This window comes from Chelmon rostratus, chromosome 2 (assembly GCF_017976325.1).
Source record: "Chelmon rostratus isolate fCheRos1 chromosome 2, fCheRos1.pri, whole genome shotgun sequence".
Lineage (NCBI taxonomy): Eukaryota > Metazoa > Chordata > Actinopteri > Chaetodontiformes > Chaetodontidae > Chelmon > Chelmon rostratus.
The window spans coordinates 30085129-30109876 of NC_055659.1; the positions used below are offsets into that span (position 1 = coordinate 30085129).

A 24748-nucleotide genomic window follows, 5' to 3' on the forward strand; every position below is an offset into this window, starting at 1 on the left:
GTTGCTGCTTGCATTAAGTTGAAGTCACTAATACTAGCCCATAGAGTGGCCACTAGCACAGCTACCACCTACTTGAACTCCCCCATTCAGGTTTACGAGCCTTCTCGTTCACTACAGTCAATGAATGATGACTAGCCCTTAAATCACTGCGAGGCAGAAATTCTCAAACAACGATCTTGTTTGATCTCCTGTGTGCTCCCTCAGTGGTGGAATGAGTCATCTGAATAGAGTTGCTCAGCAGAATCCCTCTCTGTCTTAAAAAGCACTCGGAGACCTAACAGAGTACCTGAATTAAGTGCGTGCATGCTTTCTCTCTGTCTCTCTGCCTTAAAAGGGAAAGAAAATCTCCAACTGCAACTTTTCTCAGGTAGATTGATAGTTGAGGCACTTTTTCACGAAAGCGTCTCTCTGATCTGTTGGGGCTTGGATTGTAGCACATTTGTATGTGACTTTTGGACAAAAGCATATGTCAAATGATCAACGGAAATCTAAACCTGTATATAAATGTAACCTCTCTTTGTGAAATGTCATAGTTACATGATTTATATTTCAAGCAATTTAATACTGAGCTTCCAAAAAATAAAGGGAATTGTGAAAAACAAACAGAGATATCCTGACGTTTAGTACATGATGTGGCTCAAGCTTCAAGTACCCTGGATCTTACTTCCCGCAATACAACTTAGTACAGCATTGTTTGTTAGACCCTCCCTGCTTGGTATCTAAGTAAAACTTCATTTACTTCTTTATTGTGTGTACCAAGTGTCTTTTAAGAGCCATGTCCCGAGTTTGTAACATGCTTTTCGGGTCAGTATGTTATTTTTTTTTTCAGATATGACATAGTTTCATTAGGTAAACAGAAGACATCCACAACTGTGTGCACTCTCTGTGACTAGTCGACTGATTTTAACATGTAAAAAACGTTCTAGAAAAGGTGCATTGTTTGTGTAGAAATACAACCCTTTAAAACTGCTTTGGATTAACTGAACCAAAGACCATGGAGCAGGGTGGTCAGGAGTCCAGAAAGCAGAAGACTAATGGACACAGAGGCCGATTTCCAAGCTGTCTGTGCCTCTATGTACTGATGACTCTTTGTAATAATCCCTGATCTGCGGGGCTAGATTAATGAAATTTGTCTAAATCGAAAGCACTATGCTTTGTCTATGACATGAGCAGTGCTAGAAGCTAACCACCATGCCATTGTTGTGAAGGCCCATTATTCTGATGCCCTGCATTTTTTTCCCACCCATACTCTGCAAAGACCCTGCCCTGGATAGCTCCGCCTCGACATTTTCTTTTCTAACCCTAACCATCTAACCAACCATTTAATCAAGCAATGAACACTAGCCAACTTTGGACATATTTTGGACTATTTAGGGTTGTCCATAATCGGTTGTCCTCAATTTAATACCACTGAATGGGAGAAGTACAGTATCTGTTGGCACTAAATGCTTGTTGGCCAGTGAGGAGAAGTTGGCTGCAGTTCAACTTTTAACAGTATGACTTACCAAGCTGATCCTGTGCCAGGAATGAGTAGGTGGTGTGTTTTGAAGCTGTCTGAATACACTCTCAATCACAATGTCATTGCTCTGTGAAGAGATTTTGGACAAGTCTGGATATTAAGTTTCACATGAAAGATTTAAAAGCATCCTTGTGGTTTTGCTGTTTCTCTTTATTTTTAATTTTCTTCAAGAGTGTGTGTGTGTCTGTGTGTGCACTGTAAGCATTTGTCACTACCCTGTATTCATGTGAAAGCCTGTGTGCCATGTGTGAACAGCAGCTCTGGCCCTGATGAGCACTTTCTCAATCCTTTGTTGGTGTGCTGTGCAATGTGTAATCTGGGATTACACATCCATTTGATGTTATGTCATCACCAGGGGGTTTGAGCATGTTCCCTGCTGCAGGAGGGAGAAAGGGTTAATGTCAGTATTATTGTCTGAGACAGCACAAATGTATGCGTGTGTGGTCACACTTCACTGGTATTAATGTGTAGGTCAGTGTATATCCCTGCGTGTTTGTGACAGGGTAGAGGACATTTATCTCGGTCATCTAGTCTGAAAGTGAAATGTGTGCTTTTCTTCCATCCATACCTTGTCTGGTCTTCTGAAGTTGTTTTCAAATTTGATCAAATTCTGAGGGTTAAAAACACTTCACAGGGGGCTGAAAATGGTTCAGCAGTGGTTCATATCAATTCACGGTTTCCATGGTTTACAATTCAGTTTAAGAGTGATCACTGATTTCCTTTAACATTCACTTTGTAAATTGTGCTTTTATTCATTTTGCTCAAATACTGCACATGTTGCATGCATAATACATATTTATTTACTTGGTGGAGTCTGAGATAACCAAAACTGGAACATTACAAGTGTGAGATGGCTTATTCAGTGCTGCATTGCTTCAGCTGGTGCTTAAATGAAACCCCCCTCCACACATTCACGCAAGCACCAAAGTCACTTGTTAAATTCATGGCAACAATTCTTCCAGGTTGGACCTTTCAACATGACTGGCAAGGCTTTTCAAGTGTGAATTGAATGCTGTCAGGTTAATGTAACACAGTAGTACATTTTGTTTGCTAAATTCAGAGCACTGAGAATTTCTCATGTATATAACATATAACAACATAAAACATATATATAATGTATCATCTCTCATGCTTTAAGAAATTGATATTACAGTAGTCGCTTTGGTGCTTTTCTCAGATCAGAATGACAATTCTCATAACTCTTAGCTCAACCTCCACAACATTTAGTCATTTGTGCACATCATAGTAGCAATTTCTCCTTCCTCTGAAACAATTGCAAATGTTTTTGGACATGTTTCAGTTGCTTTCATACAATTCTCTGCTGTTTTAAACATTATCATTTGCTTATGTCATGTCAGTCAAAATGAACTATACTCATGGATGCTGAATAGTTGTTCCCAATAAAACTAATATTCTTCATTTTATTGCTTGAGTCATTACATACAAAATTGTTGAACTAGTTATCAAATTTTGCCAAGCAAATTTTATAAATTTCTTTATATTTTTTTCCTGTGAATGTCTCCTAAATTGAACAATTGCTCAGAGGTGAACTTCAGCTTTCACTCACGAGGTGGTGTGTGAAGTATTAGTTGTAACCAATGACAAGCCACAGTCACTCAGGGATGAATCCCAGGAACCCTCACTTGGCAAGCATATATGAACCGAGCAGGACAGAGTGTGTACCATTTCTACAATCCTGTGATACAGAAATGGAAGGTCAGCATCGTGGAAGAGGAGTGAGGATGGGGGCAGGAAGGGGAAGGGGACAAAACAGGGGAAGAGGGAAAAGAGGCCAGATACATAGGCAGATTCCTAATGAAATTAGGGCTACAGTTGTGGACCAAGTTATCAATCACAGCCTCACAGAGGCTGGTTGGAGGGTGTAGCATCCACTGTGGATTCAATCATTCAGACATTTCTTAGGGAGAACAGGTATCAGTAATCCAACATCTCATAATATCTTGTGTTTACTTTACATTGCTGTAATTTTACTCTGCACCACACAGGCACCACTCTCTAAAGCTTGTACTGGAGCTGGAAGCCAGGGAACCACTGCACACATTCATATACCTTGATGAGGCGGGTTTCAATCTGGCCAAAGGTAGAAGACGTGGAAGAAATTGCATTGGACAGAGAGCAACCACTGATGTCCTAGGTCAGGAGGGAATGTTACAATCTGTGCAGCCATCTCAGACAATGGCGTCCTCACCCATATCCCCCTTCTTGGTCCATATAATACACAACATCTGCTGACTTTTTTAGACACTCTTTACAGGGACATAGTCCCTGAGAATGAGAGGGGTGGAGGCCAACTCAACAAGTATGTTGTTGTGTGGGATAATGTCCGTTTGCACCACTCACATCTGGTCAGACAGTGGTTTGCAGCACATGACAGGATGCTGGTCGAATATCTCCCTCCCTACTCCCCATTCCTTAATCTGATAGAGGAGTTTTTCTATGCCTGGAGGTGGAAGGTTTATGACGGGCGTCCACATGTGCAAATGGCCCTGCTAGCAGCCATGGATGCAGCATGTGACGACATCACAGCAGAGTCATGCAGAGGGTGGATTCGCCTCTCCAGGAGATAGTTTCCTCTCTGCATGGTAAGGGCTGATATCCGTTGTGATGTAGATGAAACTATGTGGCCAGACAGACAGGAACATCTGGATGTGCCAGGATGATTTACCTATTTTCAGTTACAATATGTACTGTTATATTGTTCACATTTGTGAACAGCTCTACCAAAGGGTGTTTCTTATGTTTGTTCGAAATAAGCGACTGCAGTGTATTTTTCTTTTGCACAATGATGTAGAATTGCAAAGCACATATACAGTAAAAATGTGAAACTTTGCTTTTGCAGGTTAGCCACTAGGTTTTGCAATTTGCACTACTTGCATTGAGAAATGCACTGTTGTGCAAATGTAAAGAGTGATGTGAGAAAAGCACCAAAGTGATTGAGAAAAACTGTAATGTTGAATGATAGAATTGAAAACATTCTTCTTCCTTCATATTATTAAACTTTTCTAACTCACAGCTGTTTTCCAGCAGTGGCTGTCATGTCTGAATGAAACTGTTATGAACATTAATGTGAAAGTTACCAAAACTCACTTCACTTGAACAGTTCAAGAGAGCATTGTTACATCTCCCTACAGAGGTTAGCAGATGATCCTGCAGTACTTGAGTGTCATGTCTCGTCAAGTCTGTTAATGTGTTTTGTTCACGAGCGTCATGTCTTGTCTTGCACTTCCTGTTTTATTGTGAAACCTAACTCTCCTCTCGTTTCAGGCCCTTGACTTCCCAGTGTGTTTCCCGTGTCTCCACCTGTTCATTGTTACCTCGTGTATATATAGTCCGCGTCTCCCTTTGTCCTGTGCCAGATTGTCTCGTGCCATGTCTTGTACTGCCTTGCGGTCTAGCTTTCATGATCCTTGTCTCCTGATTATCTAGTAAGTCTCGTTTGTAGTATAGAGTTATATCTTTTGTTTGTTACTTTACCTCAGAGTTTAGTTTTGCCTTGCGCCTTTTGTTTGTTACTTTTCTCTTAGTTCAGTGCCAAGTTAGTTTGCTATTTTTCTCCATTTTTATCCTTAGCGCTTTTTGTTGTACTTTGATTATCTTGCCTTATTTTGTTGTATCATCCTGAGCGATTTAAGTTAATAAATTATTCTTATTTAGAAAATTCTCGCTGCTGTGTGGGTCTGCGTTTTTGAGTCCAGAAACCTTGTGCCTCCGGGCTTGTCATTGAGTGCAGTTTTACAAAGTTTACACCCTGCAGAACTTTGATCAAGCTGTCTGTGGCCTGAAATACACCCTGACTTGCTGAACTGTGAAAGGCTCACTGACATGGACACTAAAACTAAGCTCATATTTTAATAGCCCTTCATTCTCCTGTAGCTTTTTTCTCTTTGTGATCACAGATGGAAATCTTTACTGGTTCTATGCTTTGTACAAGCAATTAGTACAGCCTTTCAGTTTGTCATCATTTGGCTTCAGCACTGTTTTGCTGAACAGATTCCCTTATTTTACACTCTGTCAGCTGAAGACTTTCTAATATTTTCTAACTGAACACAAACCTCAAGGATTCAGGGCCAATATGAAATAAGTAAAATAGTCAAAAGGATTTCTACACTGACTTAGCTGTTTAATTCTGAGGCAATTCCTGATTCTAGACAATGGCTGAGCGCTTGTTTTAATATTGCCTCAAAGGAAATGAATAAATTGTATATACATATACAGTGTACCTTTATGCTTACCCCTCCTTCCTCCTTTCCTGTAACATTCATCAAAAAAGAGCTGAAAATGTTTTTATGTGGATGCTGATTAGTCAGCGAGGAAGAGGAGGTGGAGTAAGGACTCATAATCCCAATATGACACCCAGAGTGAACCATATCATGATAGTATGCATTTCTGCTGTAGACTTAACAGCAGGGTGTAACCTTGCTGACCTTTGATATTATGGCCCTGTTTGAGCAGAGCAAAACAACAACACCTTAAAACCAGCTGTTTCTCAGTGACTGATCGGCCGATGGAAGGCCATTTTCAAGTATCACCTCATTCACAAACGAGTGTTTAAAGAGTTGCTTTAAAAGAGGCACTTGACTCACACAGACCACTGAGTGGCAGGCCAGGCAGTGCATTCATTTCCAATGAAAAGATGCCTTTCAGAAACAATCATCATAGCCCTAAGACGCACAGGGGCAATGAGGCCCAGATTTTCAGTGAAAGACAACTGTCAGACTGCTGTATTGGCAATGTTGTCTAACAAAGTGAATTTACTCGTAAAACATCCACAGCTTTCAGTCTGTGATCTCAGCTGTCATCACAGCCTGATCCAGCACCACCCTAGCAGCCACACGGGCAGGAGCAATTACTGACAGGTGGATAGCACCAGAGAGGCATGTGACACACACACACACACACACACACACACACACACACACACACACGCACGCACGCACACACGCACGCACACACACACACACACACACACACACAGAAACTGGCATATGCACTGTGGTGTGTGTCTGCATACCTACACACACACAGCAGTGTTATCTCAGTTTTGTAGCTCTCAGGTGGCAGCCGTAGTGACTGGTAGTCTTCCACTCACATCAGACACTCTGCTGCCGCTGTGCACTGCTTTCTGCTCCTGCAGCTGTCTGTCTGTGTAGCAAAGTGGAGTCTTAGACCTTCAAACATTTCCTGTAGGAAGAAAAGAAGAAGGAGCTCAGTAGATGGTGTTAAAGCGCTAACATGTTTGACCTTAAATATCCAAAGTGAAATGCCTTATTAGATAAGTTTTAGTGCACTAGTCAATATTTAGCTACCCCCTCTCTTGCCCCTTGCTCTGCTCTGTACCATAGAGTGACACAGGTGTGGATTTTCACTCCTGTTCCATCCCACTCCCACGAAAACATTCTGTCACAATCCCCTGACAGAGTAAAAAAAAAAAAAATCTTCTCCCATCCCAATTGTGTCCCATTCCCATGATGTGTTTCTGTTTTTTTGTTATTCATTAGCTAAATGAACAGGACAAAAATACACTCTTTAAGTAATTTTCTAATCATTTATAACAGTCAATTACAATAATGAAGAACAAATCCTGCCTGCTACTGCAGTGCCACTACCTGCCAGTGCCACTCGGAGGATCTCGCTGTCTCTCCAAAGCCGTCACTGGGAGGTTGGACTTAATGCAGTGTCTCACTGGGAGTCTGTCTGAAAAACGTATTCCTGGCCTACATTGTCTTTACTATTGGTTATTTTTTTTATTTTTTTTACTGAAAACAGCTGCATCTGGAAATGAGGTTGACAAGAGTATAGTAAGCCTGAAACCAAACACTGAAAATAAAATAACATGATGAACTAGACAATTCCGGCGCTGCCGAAATTTTGACAGTGGCACGAGGGGGCTGCTGGTGTTATCTATAGCACTGTTTCTCAAGCCTGGTCCTGGAGTACCACTGCCCTGCATGTTTTAGATGTATCCCTGCCTCACACCTGATTCAAATGAATGGCTCGTTATCAGGCCTCAGCAGAGCCCAGTAACGAGCTGAGCATTTGAATCAGGTGTGTTGGAGCACACCTTACATGGAGCAGCAGAGCGGGGCAGCTGGTGCAAGATCCCTCTTTATTTCAATTTGGTGGGGGCTGACCCTTTAAAATTGAACTTTGACGAGAGAAGAAAGGTTTGTCTACAAAAAGATCCAAAATTATATGTCTCCTATTCACCGTTTGGATTTTACGGCAATTTTAGAAAAAAAATTTCAGGCGATTTCTCACTGGCTCTTTCACTCTAATTCATGATGTCATCCACTCTAGGGGGAGAAATTCTGAGCATTTTTTGAGAAACTTTATGGTCTTGAGATGGTCATAGCTCGAAAACCGTAAGAGATATCAAAAAATGTGCCGAGGTTCATTTTGAGCCGACAAAATTATCTACGTTTTAAAGTTTGACTGAAGTCTCTAGGAGAAAGTATGGCGAAGCAGCGGACAATTGAAAAAGGCTGAAATTTGAGGAAATTTCCCATTCATTTCTTATGAGAAGTTCTTCAAAGTTTTGTGCGTATAACTTTGCGAATTATTGACGAAAGAGCTATAAAAGTCGTAGCACACCATTCCCGATCGAGCCGCACGTTTTGATATATAGTTTGCAAGGGTTTTCTCAAAGCTGCGGGACTAGTTATGCGCCGAAATTCTGGCGGAAGATGAAAAATGGGAAGAAAAAACGCAATTAATACTAATTAATAGTAATACTAACGCCAATAATAAACAGATATTAATAGTGGCTTGAGCCACTCTTTGAGCTTTAGAAGGTATAGAGTGGCTCTTGCGTTGCCCCGTGCCACTAATGATAAGTTGAAAGAAGCTAAAGAGCTCCACAGAGCTAGGGGGAACTGCAGAGTCAGGTGTTACCTGTGACATTGGCATCACTGCTTAGTTTTCTAGCTGTAGTCTTTGCTGTCTTTGCCGTTTGGCCCTCACTCTACTTCTAATAGCTCACCATTCCACTGACCTCTGTCAAGCTGGTGAACTTAAATGTGCTTCAGTGCTACTTATACAAGGCACCTTCATCCTCTATATTTACAATATGCATTTTCCTTCTCTATCTTTCAAGCTTTCTTATCTTTCCTATTCATTTTCCAATGTTTTACCTTCAATTCTCTATTACTCACTCCTGTCTACTTCTCTACTCTCTTTCCTTTTGGTGTTCCCCTCTCCCCCCTCTGTTATCCAGGGAATGCTCCTGTCCTTCCTCTTCCTCCTGTCTCTCTCCTCGTCTTCTCTGTCTGTCATGTTCTCCCTGGGGTGGCAGTGGTAACAGAGCGTTACATTATAACAGATGCCTCTTAACATGCACAACTAGAGTGGAACAATATCTTCAGGAAAAGAGCCCAAGAGAGGCAGACCTGAGGGGAAAATGGTTCTTTTGCCATTGTAATATGAAACATAAACTCAAGATATGCACATGTTGAGAGTACAAACACATAAAACATATAACATCCCTTCAGTCTGCATGTTTGATGACCGGAAAACTCATTAGCTCTTATAAGTTTAATAAATAATAAGTTCGGTAATACAATGGATCAAAGCACTGTCTGCAGATAATGGCTTACTAACCAAACCTAATTCAACAAAATATCAGGGCTGATACTAGATCAATCGATCAACAGCTGTTAGCAGCTGCTAGTAATTATTTGGACTTATGTTTCTGGCCACCCGAGAAATGTGAGTCCAATGTTGACTCTCCTTGTAGCTCTGTTTTGGTCTCCACCAACTCCAGAAATATGTGTTAAATACTTCACTATGTTCACCAGCTAATCGTTAACTTTTTCTGTCTGTGGCTCGGTGCTGAGCAGGCACCATACGACAAACAGCTGCCTGTCACTGCTGTAAATGAAGATCAGAGCAGAAAAATTGGTGAAAATGTAAATTTTGTCTGTTCTTTTTTTCAATTTAGTCTTAGACCTATGTCAACTGTCCTCTCTAGTTTTCATCATATTTAGTCAACCTTATCCTGTTTTTAATTTACAGTAATGTGTACCATCAGACATCCTCTGTCTCCACACCCTTGGTTTGGTCCCAGCAGTTATGGAGCAGTCAAGCTGTCATGTTAGTCTGAGCAACACATACTGTAGTCATTTATTTTCAGACGCATGGAGGAAGCTCCAAATGGATTCTAGAAATGATTAGACATATTTTAATGTATCATGATGGGGTGACGCAGTCTTCAACAGAGATGTTATAGTCTTATTTCATTGAAGGCTTTACATCTTAAGAGGAAGTGTATCTCTGTCTTAGCATCCGCTGTGGAACAGTGACCACACATTCTGTTTGCTTTTGTTTGCTCAGTCTTTTTGGATTGCCAGTGTGTGGTCACTGAGCCTGTTCTTGGTTAGGATCTGTCTCTGCTTTCTGTCTCTGACAGCAGAGAGATAATCTGCCAATTCATAATCTCTTTTCAGAGCCACGTAACATTCTAATCTACTTTGGCTTTTTTTTTCTTTCCAATGTTCCAAATAGATTTCTTCACATTCTGTTATAATTTGGTTTGCTCTGATAGGTCAGCCCAGTTGCCAGATTAAAATGTTGGCATTGAACGTCTCTGCAAGCCAGGAACATGTCAAATTTGTATATTTCATATGTGTCATATCAGTGTTTCTCGAATTGGTATCGAAGTGACATAGTTTAGATTACCAGTAGATGTGTTTCAGCTGAATTTCTCATCAGAAAGAGGGGACAGTGGTGGTGTGACGACTACGACTGCCAGCAGCAGACCACTGTTTGAGTTCCTACAACAAAACCGGGTAGTATTAACCAACCCGATCTCCTAGAAATTATCCATAATTATTAGCAGTTATTTATTCATAATGATGTTGTCCTGACAGTTGTAGTTGTTGTATTTAATTATTTCAATTCTACTTGTCAGACTAAATCGTCAACTTTCATCTCTCACTGCAAAAATGCAAAAAGCTCTGTAGCCAAGCTAAGAAATTAGAGTGGAGTAGGCTATATCTAGTTTTGAATGTAAAAATATGTACTAGAATACAAATTTCAAAATGTCACACAGGATCTCATGAACATATTCTCTGGCCTTCAGTAATAAGTATTTTAGTTGATCAACAGACTTTTCAATACTTCCTGAATTGGAGCTTCTGGGGTTAGCCGGCCATCAATGAGAAACCCTACAGGAGTAAACAGTAATGCCATTTTTTATTTTTATTTTTTTGTGGCTGTGGTCTACTCTGTCTCTGCGTCCAGCAGAGGCTCGCCCATCAAAAATGTAAGTTTGACTACATCAGTTGTCAGCTCCTCACCTTTGTGTGGGCAAAAATGAAACAAGTCTTGTTTTATGAGAGGGCAGCTCACCCAAAGAGAGCAAATGGGCTGTTTCTCTGGCAACCCGGCCTCGTGCACATCTTTGGGCTTAAACACCTGGGACAGGGTTCGGCATCCTTTCTCCAACCGACAGTCAGTGTTGGTTTCTTTGACCATGACCATGATCTTTCAGAGATAACCACAGAGGTTTCCAAAATGTCTCAGTGATCCTAAACATGAGTTACCATATGGACGCTGGAAACTGAATTAGAGATGCTACACCAATGAAGTGAATTTCTCCATTGTGAGATCAATAAAGTCTTATCTAATCCAATTGAGGCTGGAATTTCAATTGGTGGTGATCAGGTGTCTTTCCCTGTTTCGATGCCAGAAGCAATTTTAGTCAGAACCCTTGCAGTTACAACATTTAAATAGTTCCAATTAAATAATGTCAAACTAAGGCAGGAAAGACAGAGGAGGAAAATAAAGTACATCATGCTTATATTCACCGTCAGAAATGGCAACAGGTTGCTTCCCCATTAATTTTGAAAGTGAGTATTTTGGGAGCCTTGTACCATGTAGTACAGTATGTTGGTGTCTCTATGCCAGTCATGTCACAGAATATCTGCATCTGTGTTAAGCTGCCAGAGTTTTTAGGACATATGATTTGTTTTAGTTAAAGACAGATGTGAAGGATTAACTGAGGCAAGTGTCACAGCACACTGACCTGCAGTCTACTCACCAGCTGCACACACTTCCTTCTGACCTCCTCTTTAACAATATTTACTCATGCACTGATGTATTATGGATAAACAGCAGCACACAGCTGGCTCTGCTATACTTCATCTCAACTTTGACCCCCATCAATGAAGCTGTTATCTCATACCACTTCCTCTGCTGCAGTAGCCATGGTAACGGTTACCAGGGCTGTGGACTGTGAACTAGCCAATGGGTGTGGACTCTTGTAGCAGAGAGGGAGGCTCTTATTGGCCATTTCGTTGCACTGCTAATGTCTCATTATGTCTCTGTATGCATTGTTAGATTGTACCTGGAGGACCGTCACACAGTGCAATCCTCATCATCATCACCAGTAGAAAGCCAGTAGGGTAATGAAGTGTATAGACACACAGATGGTCAACCCCTAAGGACACAGTAGCTCCAAAATAGACTTTTCAAAATAAAAGTTAAAAGCACAATGCAGGTTTTATTTAAAATGTTACAGCACTAGTTAAAATCTGTCTCCTCCAGCGATATTGGCCTTTAAATCTTTACTTCCATCTTACTGCTATCAAGTTTAGATGGTGTATTTAAAGCATTTTCTTTTATTCTGTAATGTCTCACTTGTATTTAGATGGTTGCTGAACAATTAACGTTTTATGAACAATTAACATCTCAGGGGCCTTGATTTGCACCGAATTGACCAGAAAAGTTGGAACCAACAATGGGCTGAGCTCACTTAAGTTTGACAGATACTCTGCATTTTCCAATAAAGTTTATTCAAGCAAGGCAACTGTGTTCTCAACAATGTATATAAAAAAAAATGGAGCAATACTTTGTGTATTTCTATTTTGCACAGAATATAAGATGAATAAAAAAAGAAGAATATGGAGCTGCAGATGTCTGGAGGATGCAAATAATATGGTGTCTGTTCTGCTGTGAAGTTCAGCTTTTCTATCACTGCAGTCTCAAGCCAACAATTTTAGGCAAGCATGTAAAATACTACTCCAATGATATTAAAAGCTCACTGCAGTTTATAACAGATCTTTGCAGCTGTGTGAAAAATCAAACTGTTAAACCGGTCACACTGCAAATAAGCTGAACAAGGTGTCCTCCAGAATTCCATCTGATGCACATATGAAATTTGACACGTAGATTAAACAAGTGCAAATTACATACAGTTTGGTGGAGATCACCAAAAACAATGCCTGAGTTAAGACTGCAAAACACATGAGGCTGCATGTGTCTGACTCAGCAGCAAAACAGTGTCCAACTCAGGAAACAGTCTCTATACATACATAAACAAGCCATGCTGCATGTTGCTCATACCCACACCACTACCGACTGTGTCACGATTGGAAATACTGTTCAGCATTGCTGCCGTCAAAACCACACAAATGAGAACACTCTACAGACCTACATACTGAATACTGCCATCTCCTTTGTGACTGTATTTATTTTTCTGTCACATTTGCTTTAACTTTTCATGTGTTCATGCGGCACAGTTGCACCTTGTGCTCCCAACAGTGTGTTAGTGTGTGGTAATCTGGTGATTTTAGGTGTGATTAGGCATTACTCAGTGAGTGTTTCTCGATACTAGTACTACTTAGTTTACTCCTGTAGGGTTTCTCATTGAACAGATACTGTCAGCAGTGCTTCCTCGCTCTTCTTGTCCTCTGCAGACTGCTCTCACTACAGCAGCTTTATTGAGGCATGACGCCACAGCCTGTTTCACAGTTAATGCTAGCTCTGGTTATCTCTCAGGCATCTCTGGAACCGTAACATCTTTAAATGAATCTCTGCGGAGACGTTTATGGTGTGTTTTCTTTATATTGCTGCAGCATCCACTCTGTAAGAAGGACCGCTACCACAGGTCCTTCATTCCAACAGCTGCCAGCTTGTTCAACTCCAGCGTTGCTTGATGTAGCACTGGGTCCATATTCAGACTGTTTATGCACTGATGTGTGATCATACACAAATTACCTTGCAATAATTATTTTCTTAATTCACTCTCATTGAGTACTCTACTCTCTGTACCTATCAGTACATACTGGTATTCTACTGTGACACATTTATATATTTATTACTGTGCAATAGCATAAACGCTGTAGTCGCCTTATCCACTGTTGTGCAATTTGTGTAAAATCTGTGAAATTTTGCTGGGGATTAATAAAGTCTATCTTATCTTATCTTATCTTATCTTATCTTGTCTTATCTTATCTTATCTTGCCTTCAGGTCTTTAGACAGTCTATAGATGTAGAGTAGAATTTCTGGCACCACCTTAACTATTTCCAAGATGCATGGAGAAGGGAAAAGGTCCGAAGAAGTCCGAACTCCAGCAAAACTTGTAATATAAAGAATTACTTTATTGTCTGATTAACATGGCAGAAGGCCAATCACATTTGTAAACTTGGCAGAAAGGCAAGGGGAATGCCCCAAAATGGACATGAGTGACATCATATGGTCCATAAACAGAAGAAGTGCTTCTAAGGACCCTACTGAAGCTTGTACAGAGGAGGTCTTAACCAAAAATCTGCCTGTTTAATGCGGCATACTGAAAAACACTTTACAAGTGTCAACACAGCTTTCATATAAAATATTAATGTAAAGTTAATAAACATGTTTTGTTTCATTGTTTGTCTGAAAAGCACAACAACTTTTATATCTAAAGCCATGAGTCATCCCGTATCACCTGACACCAAGTCCAACCTTAAACATCAAACTGATCACCAAAGTATTGATCACAGAGCCTGTTTTGCACTTCTCATTAAACCACCATGAACACACAGTAAGCGTGTCAGTTGTTACTGTGTCAAGAAAACTATTCAAGAAGGAAGGGTCATTGCATCATAACACCAGCATGCTAATGCTCTACTTGGTGCCAGTTCTGTCGAAGCCTGCGAGGGATGCATGGAGAAACACACTAAAACCCAACATATGTACACTGTATGACCAAATGTGCATTTTTGTTTATTTGCTGTTGGTGTCCAAAGATGATCATAAGCATACTTTACAGGGCTCATGGTGAGTCATATGAATATAATCACCATGGCAAAAAAGTTGCAAATAAAGTGTCACTGGAAAATATTGAGTTTGGGATCAATTAATGTTAAAAGTAATTCATTCTCTCTCTTTCCCTTTTATTTTGATCTGGAGGCTGCTTTATGATGATTTATGATGATTGACAGGGCTAACAATTTCTAATGGGAATATCACATATTCAAATTGGATTGTATCCATACTGTCTGTATTCAGTTGGAGACCATCTTAACAGTATTTCACGAAATGTTTGGTGAGCTCATATAATTTTTTGCATAGTTTTGGAAAACAGGTATAATTTTGTTTTTATTTGAATTGTTCAGCAGAAATGTTAAGTTTCATTTTGTGGTTTTCATAAACTATAATAACCTGTTTGTCTCCTGTCTGTTAATGCCGCCTTCAGATCAGTAAGCAGCAGCTGCAGACAGTCAAAGAGCGTTTCCAGGCATTCCTCAATGGAGAAACCCAGATTGTGGCTGATGAGGCTTTCATCAATGCTGTCCAGAGCTACTATGACGTGAGTCTGTATGATCTGTTTCATGGATATTTCACTCTGCCACAGTACCCTGGTATCCATTTCAACTGTGACATTTGATTGATTCATTGCATGTATATTAACATATGTGTGTCATACACTGCTGTGTTTGCCCGGCCGTTAGCCCTGCCTTTTGTATCTGTGTCTGTCCCCTCTGTTGAAGAAAAAAGGCAGTTTCTCTGTAGAATCTATTTAATACTATATGTTAATTCTATTTGATGATTTCAAATCACTAATGTTTTCAACCTTTATGCCATTTCAGGGGTCTAAACTGCTAGCTGTAAAGTTCCCCTAGCAAAGCTCCTCTGGTTTAAAATGAATCTGCCCAAGCAGGAAAAGTAATAATGTGGTAAAAAGTATCCAAACCTCAGCAGAGATAACTTGTCTTGGCTCTGATAAATGATGCAGAGAGTGCACTGAGCTCCTCAGGGCAGTCTTAATAATGTGCTCCCAGACGGCCAGGATTCAGTGGGCTTGATCCACCCAGAATAGAAGAGGGAAATAAAATGTGAAGAAAGAACAGCCACAGTCTTCTCTGCATCTCACGTTTCTTAACGGTCTGGACAACACTGTTCATTTACAACTTCACATCTGACATAAAACATCTAGAGCTGCTCATAGATGCCAATAGTTACAAGTCAAAGGTCAAGGCCTGTGAACAGAGAGTAATAAGAGAGACAGAATGTGTTTGCTTTGTTGTATATCAAACCAAACTGTGATCTTTCCCAAACATTAACCAAGTATTGTTGTAGCCTGAATACTGCCATCTCTTGTGTGGATGGAGCCCTTGGTATCTGGTGTCAATGTCTGGCACACTTACCACTATCCGACCACCTCCATCCACCACGAGAACGTAGCACTTAATGGAATGGAGAAAAGCTGCCAGGGAACAGTGCATTCAGAGAGGACCAGGTGTTATTCATGTTTTCTCCAGGAGACAGGGTTGTTTAGAGAGTCAAAGTTATGGCCATTGTGTCGTAGTATTATGTTATTCAGAACTTTAAGGTCTTTCTAATATTTAGCCTGATATAAATAGGAAACACGGAGAGGTGCGTCAGTTATTGAACCTACCCTCATTGATATGAACAGGCACATAATGGACACCTGTCACTATAACTGCTTCCACCAAAATGACCCGACAGCTGAATCAACACCTCTCTAAAACAGTTTCAACACAAACTGAACATTATGACCTTCATGAAAGAAGGATCTACTGGAGGACATTCATTTTCACTATAAGTGCCTAATAAACTGCCAAGTAAGTGTAGAACTCATTTGGTGTGTAGTGGTGTTGTGAGCTAGAACAGTTGTCAGAGTAAATTATCGTAAGTATATGTTTCTACAAACCACAAATATGTTCAATTTCAAATCAATGGTTCTACGACAGGTATCAAAGTGACTACCAGTACCAATACATGTATATGAGCTGAGTTTCATCAGGAGGAAGAGGGGATAGTGGTGTTGTGCCAAGCGAGATGACTGCCAAGCAAAACCAGGAATCTTTAATGAGAGTTCGAGACATTTTCCAGACATGTTTGTGCCGAGAAAACCTGTATTTTAAGACAAAACATGAACTTGAACCCTAACCAAGTGGGGTTTTGTGCCTCAACTGAACCAGACCTCAACCACACGTAAACTTAAAACTGAAGCGTACAGAAGCGTACGTTTTGAAGGTAAAGAAATGCAAAGTTTCAGCATATTGGTGGTTTGCAGAAACGTACAATGCCAACACTTATACTGGTGATTGGGTTGAGAACAAAACAAGCATCTGTGCTGGGTTGGTGGCGCTGACACATTGACTGGCACTTCCTTATCAGTTAATGTGGCAGCACAAGCAAGTTAAATGAGAACGGTGTGATATTTAACAGATGAAGCTGGTGGCACAGGTTATCCAATTCAATTAAAACCTAAAGCTCTCAGCTTGGCTTTAGCTTCAGGCTAAAATTGACGGAGGCAGACACACAGAGAGAGATAGGGGACAGACAGAAATAGAAAGAGAGGAAAACATGGATGAAAGGTTATAAAGAGGGTGGCAGATTGGACAGCAGGTGACAAGAATTTACCACCCATCAATCACAGGCTTGGAAAGAGTTTTTCATATATGAGTCAGCTTTCACTGAACGCAAAAAACAAACAAACTAAAAAAACCCTTTGGTTTATTGTTGAACTTCTTCTTTGTTTCTCTTAATTGGCAGAATGAAGGTGAATAGAATCTAATTTGTGCTTTTCACAACACTGAAAGATCCCTGTACAAACTGTTGACACTGTGTTCTGTGCATTATCCACAACACCCTGTATGACCCAGGCCTCTAAACTGGCCCCGATTGTTTTTATATTTGAAGTTTTATCAATAATCAAAACAGAAAGTCTGTTTTTTCAGACAATTCAATGTAAAACAACAACATCTGCAACAACTTTTACTGTTAATAAACTCATTTTAGAAAAATCATTTGATATACAGTATGTCTATTATCAGAGCTGAGTAGAGTTACTGTTACTCTGTCCACTCCTCGATCCCTCCATCATATGCCTTCTCTCTCTCTCTCTATATATATATATATATAATTCAAAAATTCAAAATATTGAATTGAATTGAATTGATATGCTACATATATACTGTATTGCATAGAGATATATAGTAAAATCAAAAACATATACATGCATTAAAGGGAGGTGCAGATGATGGATATTGGAATGCATAAAAAGGTGGATCAGTATATCACAACGAATGAGTAATTGCAGCAAGGGGCATCAGTGTCACTCTGTTACAAAGGGTACAAACTAAAAATGTTTGAATTTCAAGTATGAATGGAAGAGAAAAAAACCTGTGTCTTAAGGGGTGCATTGCACTGCAAGTAGGAGTAAGAGCAGGATACAAAGAGAAGGATTAGCAGCAGATTGATAATTCTTGTCAGTGAGAGTGGAGATGGGCAGGCTGATGATCTCTGAGGGGATCAGAGTCATTCAGTGGTGTACCTTGGTGGTATGTCAGTAGCTGAAGGGGTGAGAGTGCACCCCTGTCATGCAGTATTTGTCCATGATGCCGCAGCTTTAGTAGCATCCTTCAAACAACAACAACAACGACAACTGATGTGTCAATTCACAAACTGATTGCAGGTCTTCCTGAAAAGTGACCGAGTGTCCCGGATGGTGCAGAGCGGCGGCTGCTCGGCCAGTGACTCTCGCGAGGTTTTTAAGAAGCACATCGAGAAGCGGGTGCGCAGCCTGCCTGAGATCGACGGCCTGAGCAAAGAGACGGTGCTGAGCTCCTGGATGGCCAAGTTTGACACTATCTACCGAGGTGAAGAAGACCCCAGGAAGCACCAGCAGAGGATGACGGCCAGCGCCGCCTCCGAGCTCATCCTCAGCAAGGACCAGCTGTACGAGATGTTCCAGCAGATCTTGGGCATCAAGAAGTTTGAGCACCAGCTCCTCTATAATGCCTGCCAGGTCAGTCCAAACCGGAGGGTGTTTAACAGTCAGAGGCATATTGCTCTACTTTGCCATACATTTTAGAGACGACTTAGAATGAATGAAAATTTTGAATCAACATTGTTGATTTTATCATTATCATTAAACAGCTGGAAAAGTCAGTTCTTCCAAGTAGAGAAAGATTCAGATGGACTTTTATTGGGTTTGTTCAAAAAGCTTTTTTTTCTTTCTTTTTTTGTTTTGTGAAACACTGCCAGATAGCTTGTTGTTTTTTCAGAGCGACCAATCTAAACTTTTTGATGATTAAGCAAATGACTCCACATAACAGAAAGCCAAAAGAACCAGTCTGTTCTCCACTGTAAATGACTTCAGTATTGAGAGCCTTACATTACACAAGTGGTGCCAATGAAGTGCTGCGTCCATACAACTACAACGTGTCCGACTTCCACTCGGCCATCTCTGCCCTCAGAAGCAGCTGTCAGTTAGCAGCATCTTCTGAGAATGTGAAAGGACAGTGGTCAAGCCTCGCCAGGCTCATTGATATCAGAAATTTACCGCAGAAATATTTAGTAGAAAGAAGGTTATAAAAGGCGTGTACAGGAGGGAAAGGTCTTATTTCTGTTTGTTGATTCATTTATTTCCCTATTCATTGTAGTGGACAGGGAGAACCTGTCAACAGTGAAAGCAGAAAAGTCAGTGTTGCTGGAGGCCTCGACCAGTCAGAATAAACAGATTTGTGTGATTTAAACAGCTGTCTGTGGAGATTACCAAAGAAAAAAAGAAAAAAGACTTGAACAGTTTGGTGATGTGACCTGAAATGATGCTAAAAAGCATTTTTCTTTTATCATCTACATTCTCGTTTACATTGTGCGCTTATGCCTGCGATGACTCTCTTGGCCATTTTGTTTGTATACAGCAGTTACTACTTTAACAAACTCGTGAAATATTGAAGTTTAGCAGTGCTACTTGAAGGATTATTATTGACTGAAATCCGTTAGCAAAACAACAAAGTATGGCTATTACAGAAACAACTCATACAACTTCTATTTCTGCTCTGTCTCCTCTATAATCAAGGCTTATAAAAACAACTTGATTATGTTAGTCAGTCATGATTTAAAAACACTAGCACTGAGTGGCAGGAAACAGAGGGGGGCTGTGTGCACCAAAGCGTTTACCTCCACTTCCTCCCCAAGATGTTTTGCATCATGTAGCATCCATCTTTGCTTTTTATTGTCCCCACCGCATCATCTCTGCATGTGAACTTTTAGGTGATCAGCTCAACTCAAACAAGACTGAGATACTTCTATGTGGCGCTGACTCCTTTAACACTAAAATGACAAAAAAAAAGGTTCATTACCGTCTTATTATTCCGCAGTGTTGAAAACTGGGTGTTTTAATTGAACAGCCGTAATCTGACATACAGTAGCTTTGTTCAACTTTGGAAAATTTTAAAGAAAGAAGAAGAAGAAAGAAACAAAAACCTTGACACAGTTATTTGTACTTTTATCTCATTACGACTTAGATTATTACAACTCCCTTTTGTCTGTTGGCAGCAAAAAATCTCTCTCCGCTCTACAACTAATGCAAAATGCAGCTGCCAGGATTTAAGGTACCAGAAAAAAAGAGCTCGGTACACGGATCCTTTCATCTTTGCATGAGCAGTCTGTTAGTTTAAGAGTTGATTTTTGAATTTTAAAGCCTAAGCTATTTTAAGACCTTTAAACTTGCCATGTGCTGTCACGGACCCTGAGGTCCTGAAATGCCGCAAGCCAGGTGGTTCCTGAATCCAGACTAAAAAACAAAGGGGACAGAGCGTTTGCTGTAGTCGTTCTCTTGAAGTCTCTGATGGCACTATTGTTGTTACATTTTTTTTTTCTTTTGTGATTTCTGTTGGTGTTGTTCTTTACCCTGTAAAGCACTTTGTGGCTATATGGACATATTATTATTATTATTATTACTATTATTTGAAGCAGTTTGCATGTTCTCCCTGTGCAGCGTGGGTTTTCACCGGGTTCTCCGGCTTCCTCCCACAGTCCAAAAACATGCTGAGGTTAATTGATGATTCTAAATTGTCCATAGGTGTGAATGAGCGTGTGCGTGGTTGTTTGTCTGTATATGTAGCCCTGTGGTAGGCTGGCGACCTGCCCAGGGTGTCCCCTGCCTTCGCTCCAGCCCCCCCCCGTGACCCTGCAAAGGATTCAGCGGTGTATAGATAATGGATGGATGGATTATTTGAAGCTTTCAGAAAGGAATATAAACATAAAATGAAACAATGCAAAAATATTGCAGTGTTGATGACTTCAATGACTTCATGTGCAGAATACAATTCAATCAGATGTGTGTGGAGGCATGTTCATGTTTTGTGGCAAACTGAAAGCAGAGAGGAAGTCTGACCATGGAGGAGGAACAATAAGACAGGCTTGTACGCATAGATGATCCACTATTTAAAAGCCAAGTATTGCATTAACGGAAAATGTGCTCCTGGATGGAAAATGAGTTATTAATATATGCAGATTGTAATGATGATAACGGGGTAGAGAGCTGGGCTGTAAAGGCAGATTGATGTGGTAATAATATGTCCAGTCATCGGCAGATGGAGGCTGGCCGACAGGTACTCAGCCAGTCTTTTGTCAAAGCTCCGTCTATAACTGGGAAGACTGTGGGGGGATGGGGGGTGTTTACTGTCAAGGTTCCTGTATCCTTTTATCTTTTCTATTCCCTGTACTGTTTCTTTCCAGCATTGGCTGAGGGGGGCTTAGAATACAATATGTGCACTTTTGGATGGCTACATCTGAAAACACATGTTTTACTCTAGGTTTTTACATCCTGTGCCCAGACTGAGCCAGTCATACCCAAATCTGAAAACCTCACAGATGACAAAGGCAAAGCGATTTAGCCTTTTTTGTATTCTACAACCATCATTTTCAGAAATGCATTCATTTATTTTCTGCCACTGATTCAGGCCAGGTTGTGCTAGCACCAGGCTAATACGCCTCTGTCAGCCCCTGCTGGAGGATCCCAAAGCATTCCCAAGTCAGATGACATCCTTTCCTTAATGTCCTGGAAAGATGGACCAGTGAATCTTGTAAATCAGTGAATTTTACACTTAATTCCTGTCTTAGAAAAGTGCAAAAAATTAAGAAGTTAGGATGAAGAGTCAGATACAATTCTTAGGTTTTACTATAAATTACTGTAAATTCAACAAAATGCAGAAACACAGAGGCAGGTTCATGAGCACAGACACGTAGACTAAATCAGAAAGCATCACCTTATATCTCCTGGTTAGCGCCTCCCATTGCGGGGTCTCTATTCAGGGTACCACACCTCTTCATCCATTTTAGGTAATTTTTTAGTATTAGCTTCTAATTCTCCACTGACGCAGGATTCTGCCCATCATGACGTCATAGGTTGGCAGTATGCAGACTATGTTCTTAAACAAACTGGTATGTTCATAAGATAAAATAAAGGCTCGTAGGCCTTTACTGCACAAAAGTCACATATATTGGGTAATCTGACAGCCATCCATATAACATGCCTGTAGTTTTCACACACGTGTATTTCTATTTCTGTCAGCTAGGCAGCTTTTACAGTCTCTTCTGGAACTGGCATACAGTCTAACCTTATGATACACTCAGAATTGAAAAGGTTTGAAACAGAACAAAAGATTATTTTAAATGTATTGATTGTTTTTTGAAAGAAGCAGTAAATCCTCACATTTGAGAAGCTGGGACCAGCTAATGATTGAAATAATTACAAGTTAGTTGATTATTAAATTATCATTATCATTATATTGTCAGTCATTTTTAATTAATGACCTGCTGTATTATTGAAAATGAAATACAAAGGTATGCCATCGTGCCATTGTCATACAGATGGTTTCCTGAAACTGTTGGGACCTGTAGTGGAGTAACAGGTCCATGTAGTGAATTAAAATTATAATTGATCAACAAGACAATCTGAAAATCACCACTTCTTTGAGTCACATACACAATAAATGTAATAAAACAGATACAGAAGAGGAATTTGTATGGCTTCAACATTCAGGCTTGTTGTATAAATAATATGACACAATGAACTGTGAAATGTTCGTAGGCATATATTGAAGAGCTTGTGGGAGTAAAAACAACTCTAGAAATCTGGCAAGAGAATCCAAGGCTTAAATATATGCTTTCTTTTTAATACTAGAAACTGTTACACACTTAATTCAGGAATGCCAGATTTTCTTTTGCTATGTAACTTCACTTGACTCAGCTACAAGGCTTTTGTAATTTCTAAAATTTAGATACAGTGTTTATTACATTGTGAGCCAAAGGGGTTTGTTACGAAAGTAGCCACTGGTTTGTTTGAAGGCGCATCGATTTGCAATGATATAAATAATGACACAAAACACTGAGGCACTTTATTGGAATTCTTCACATTAAAAAACAGAACATCATAGCTTACCTTTTGAATTAACAATCCATTAAATAATTTATAATTGCAATTGATGAGTCAAAGGAAAGTTATTCAAATTTATTCTCCCAGGCCAATCCATTAGGCACACTTATAAAATGTAATTTAACACAAGTGTTTACATTTTTGTTGTAACTAGTATTTAAGGTATTTAAATGAATTCATGAGCCTACCTAATAAAGTGACCACTGAGTCTATGTTGTTATGATAAGTAAGAAACTAGGAAACAAAATTTAACAACTGGAATGTAATGAAATCCAAAACTTTGGAACCATTAGTTAATGGCCGCTCTGTTTCCAGAAGAGCAGAGGCACAAGGCACAGTAGCATTTTTCACTGGAATCCTACTGAACATCCAACAGGTGCTATTTCCTGGCACTCAGGGTATCCTAATAAATCCTAAAAACCTCGTTCCATGTCAGACTGAGAAAAAAAATTGAATATGTTTTCTTTTCTCCTCTTGTCATGGACAATTGCCATTTCTGGAGTAACCACTCCGAATTAATGAGCTGCAAGCTGAGAAATCTGCTGCTGTCTGTTGCAATACAGCTCTGAAAGGAGAAGTGGGGGAAGGGATAATAGGAGGTCTTCATTTTCAGTTTAATGTTTGCTGTTTTCATTTGTAAGTGCTGACACATATGGCTGTGTGAAAGGTTCTCATGTTCCTGTTATTCCTGCCATATGAACCTGTCCTCAAGACCTTCTAATTTCCCCTCTTTTCTAAGTATTTTGATGATATTTTTAGAAAGAGAAGCCTCCTGTTTTATGATCTGATTCTTATTTGCCATTGTTATTGCAGCTATCTGCTTTAGATATACTGTATATCAAAAGTGCACTTGATCAATGCATCTTGAAACATAAGAGTATGCTTATGTTTGTGACTTGTCACTTTTCCAGTTTAAACACAGAACATATTCCCCATATACCCTCCACTGAAAGACTTTTATTATGAAACACCTGCAGGAGGTGTGAAGTTTATTTTACAATGTGAAAGCAGGGAAACAGTAGTTCTGTTAAAAAGTCAGCACAACAGGGGCAACTTTGTCTGATGGATATAGTCTAGAACTGATGGGATTAGTGCTGTGGAAATGTATAGACTGAATTTCCTCTGTGAGCCATACAGGGACCCTTACATTTCATACATCATTTTCCCCCAGCCTTTACTTTGAAAGGACCTTCATTAACAGCAATCTACCTCAAAGTCTTCTTTATCTGCTTTACAGCACCATCCTCATATATTTTTTCTCTTTTTGTTTGTCCATCCTCGACTATTTATCCAAATGTTTTAAATTTGTCTTCCTGTCAGAGATGGGAAAAGGAAGTTAGATTGGACTGGACCAAAAGTAAATGGCTGGGAGAGAGAGACTGACAGATGTGATACCCAACCACAGGCAGCCCACTTGCCTGGGCCAGTCAGTCACACAGCACTCGGTTGTTTTTTTATTTAAGATGCTGTTGTGAGGAACAGTTAAATAAGAAATCAGGTCCACAATAAAGCCCATAACAAACAGGACTTAACAGGCATGTTGCTTTAGCAAAGCTATTCTTAAAACTTCAAAATAGAAATAGAAAGTTAGGCTAGGGTTAGCATGTCACAGAATGTCATCCGAACACAGTGTGGACTGATAAATCACAGTTTAACCTCTTCAGTCTAACCACTGAGTGGACTGCAGAGGGCCCAGCAGTTGCAGTAACATATATATATATAGAGAGAGATTTCAGACTTTGGACTGTCTCAT

General features: G+C 40.1%; 1 protein-coding gene across 11 annotated transcripts in view; it reads left to right on the forward strand.

Moving 5' to 3' along the window:
- cadpsa (Ca2+-dependent activator protein for secretion a) overlaps positions 1–24748 on the forward strand; it is a 166735-nt gene that overhangs the window by 17108 nt on the left and 124879 nt on the right. For all 11 annotated transcript variants that reach the window (XM_041946624.1, XM_041946652.1, XM_041946616.1 and 8 more), the window contains exons 2-3: positions 14995–15108; positions 18244–18576. In XM_041946624.1, coding sequence (XP_041802558.1) covers positions 14995–15108; positions 18244–18576 — 447 coding nt within the window. The remainder of the gene's footprint in view (positions 1–14994; positions 15109–18243; positions 18577–24748) is intronic.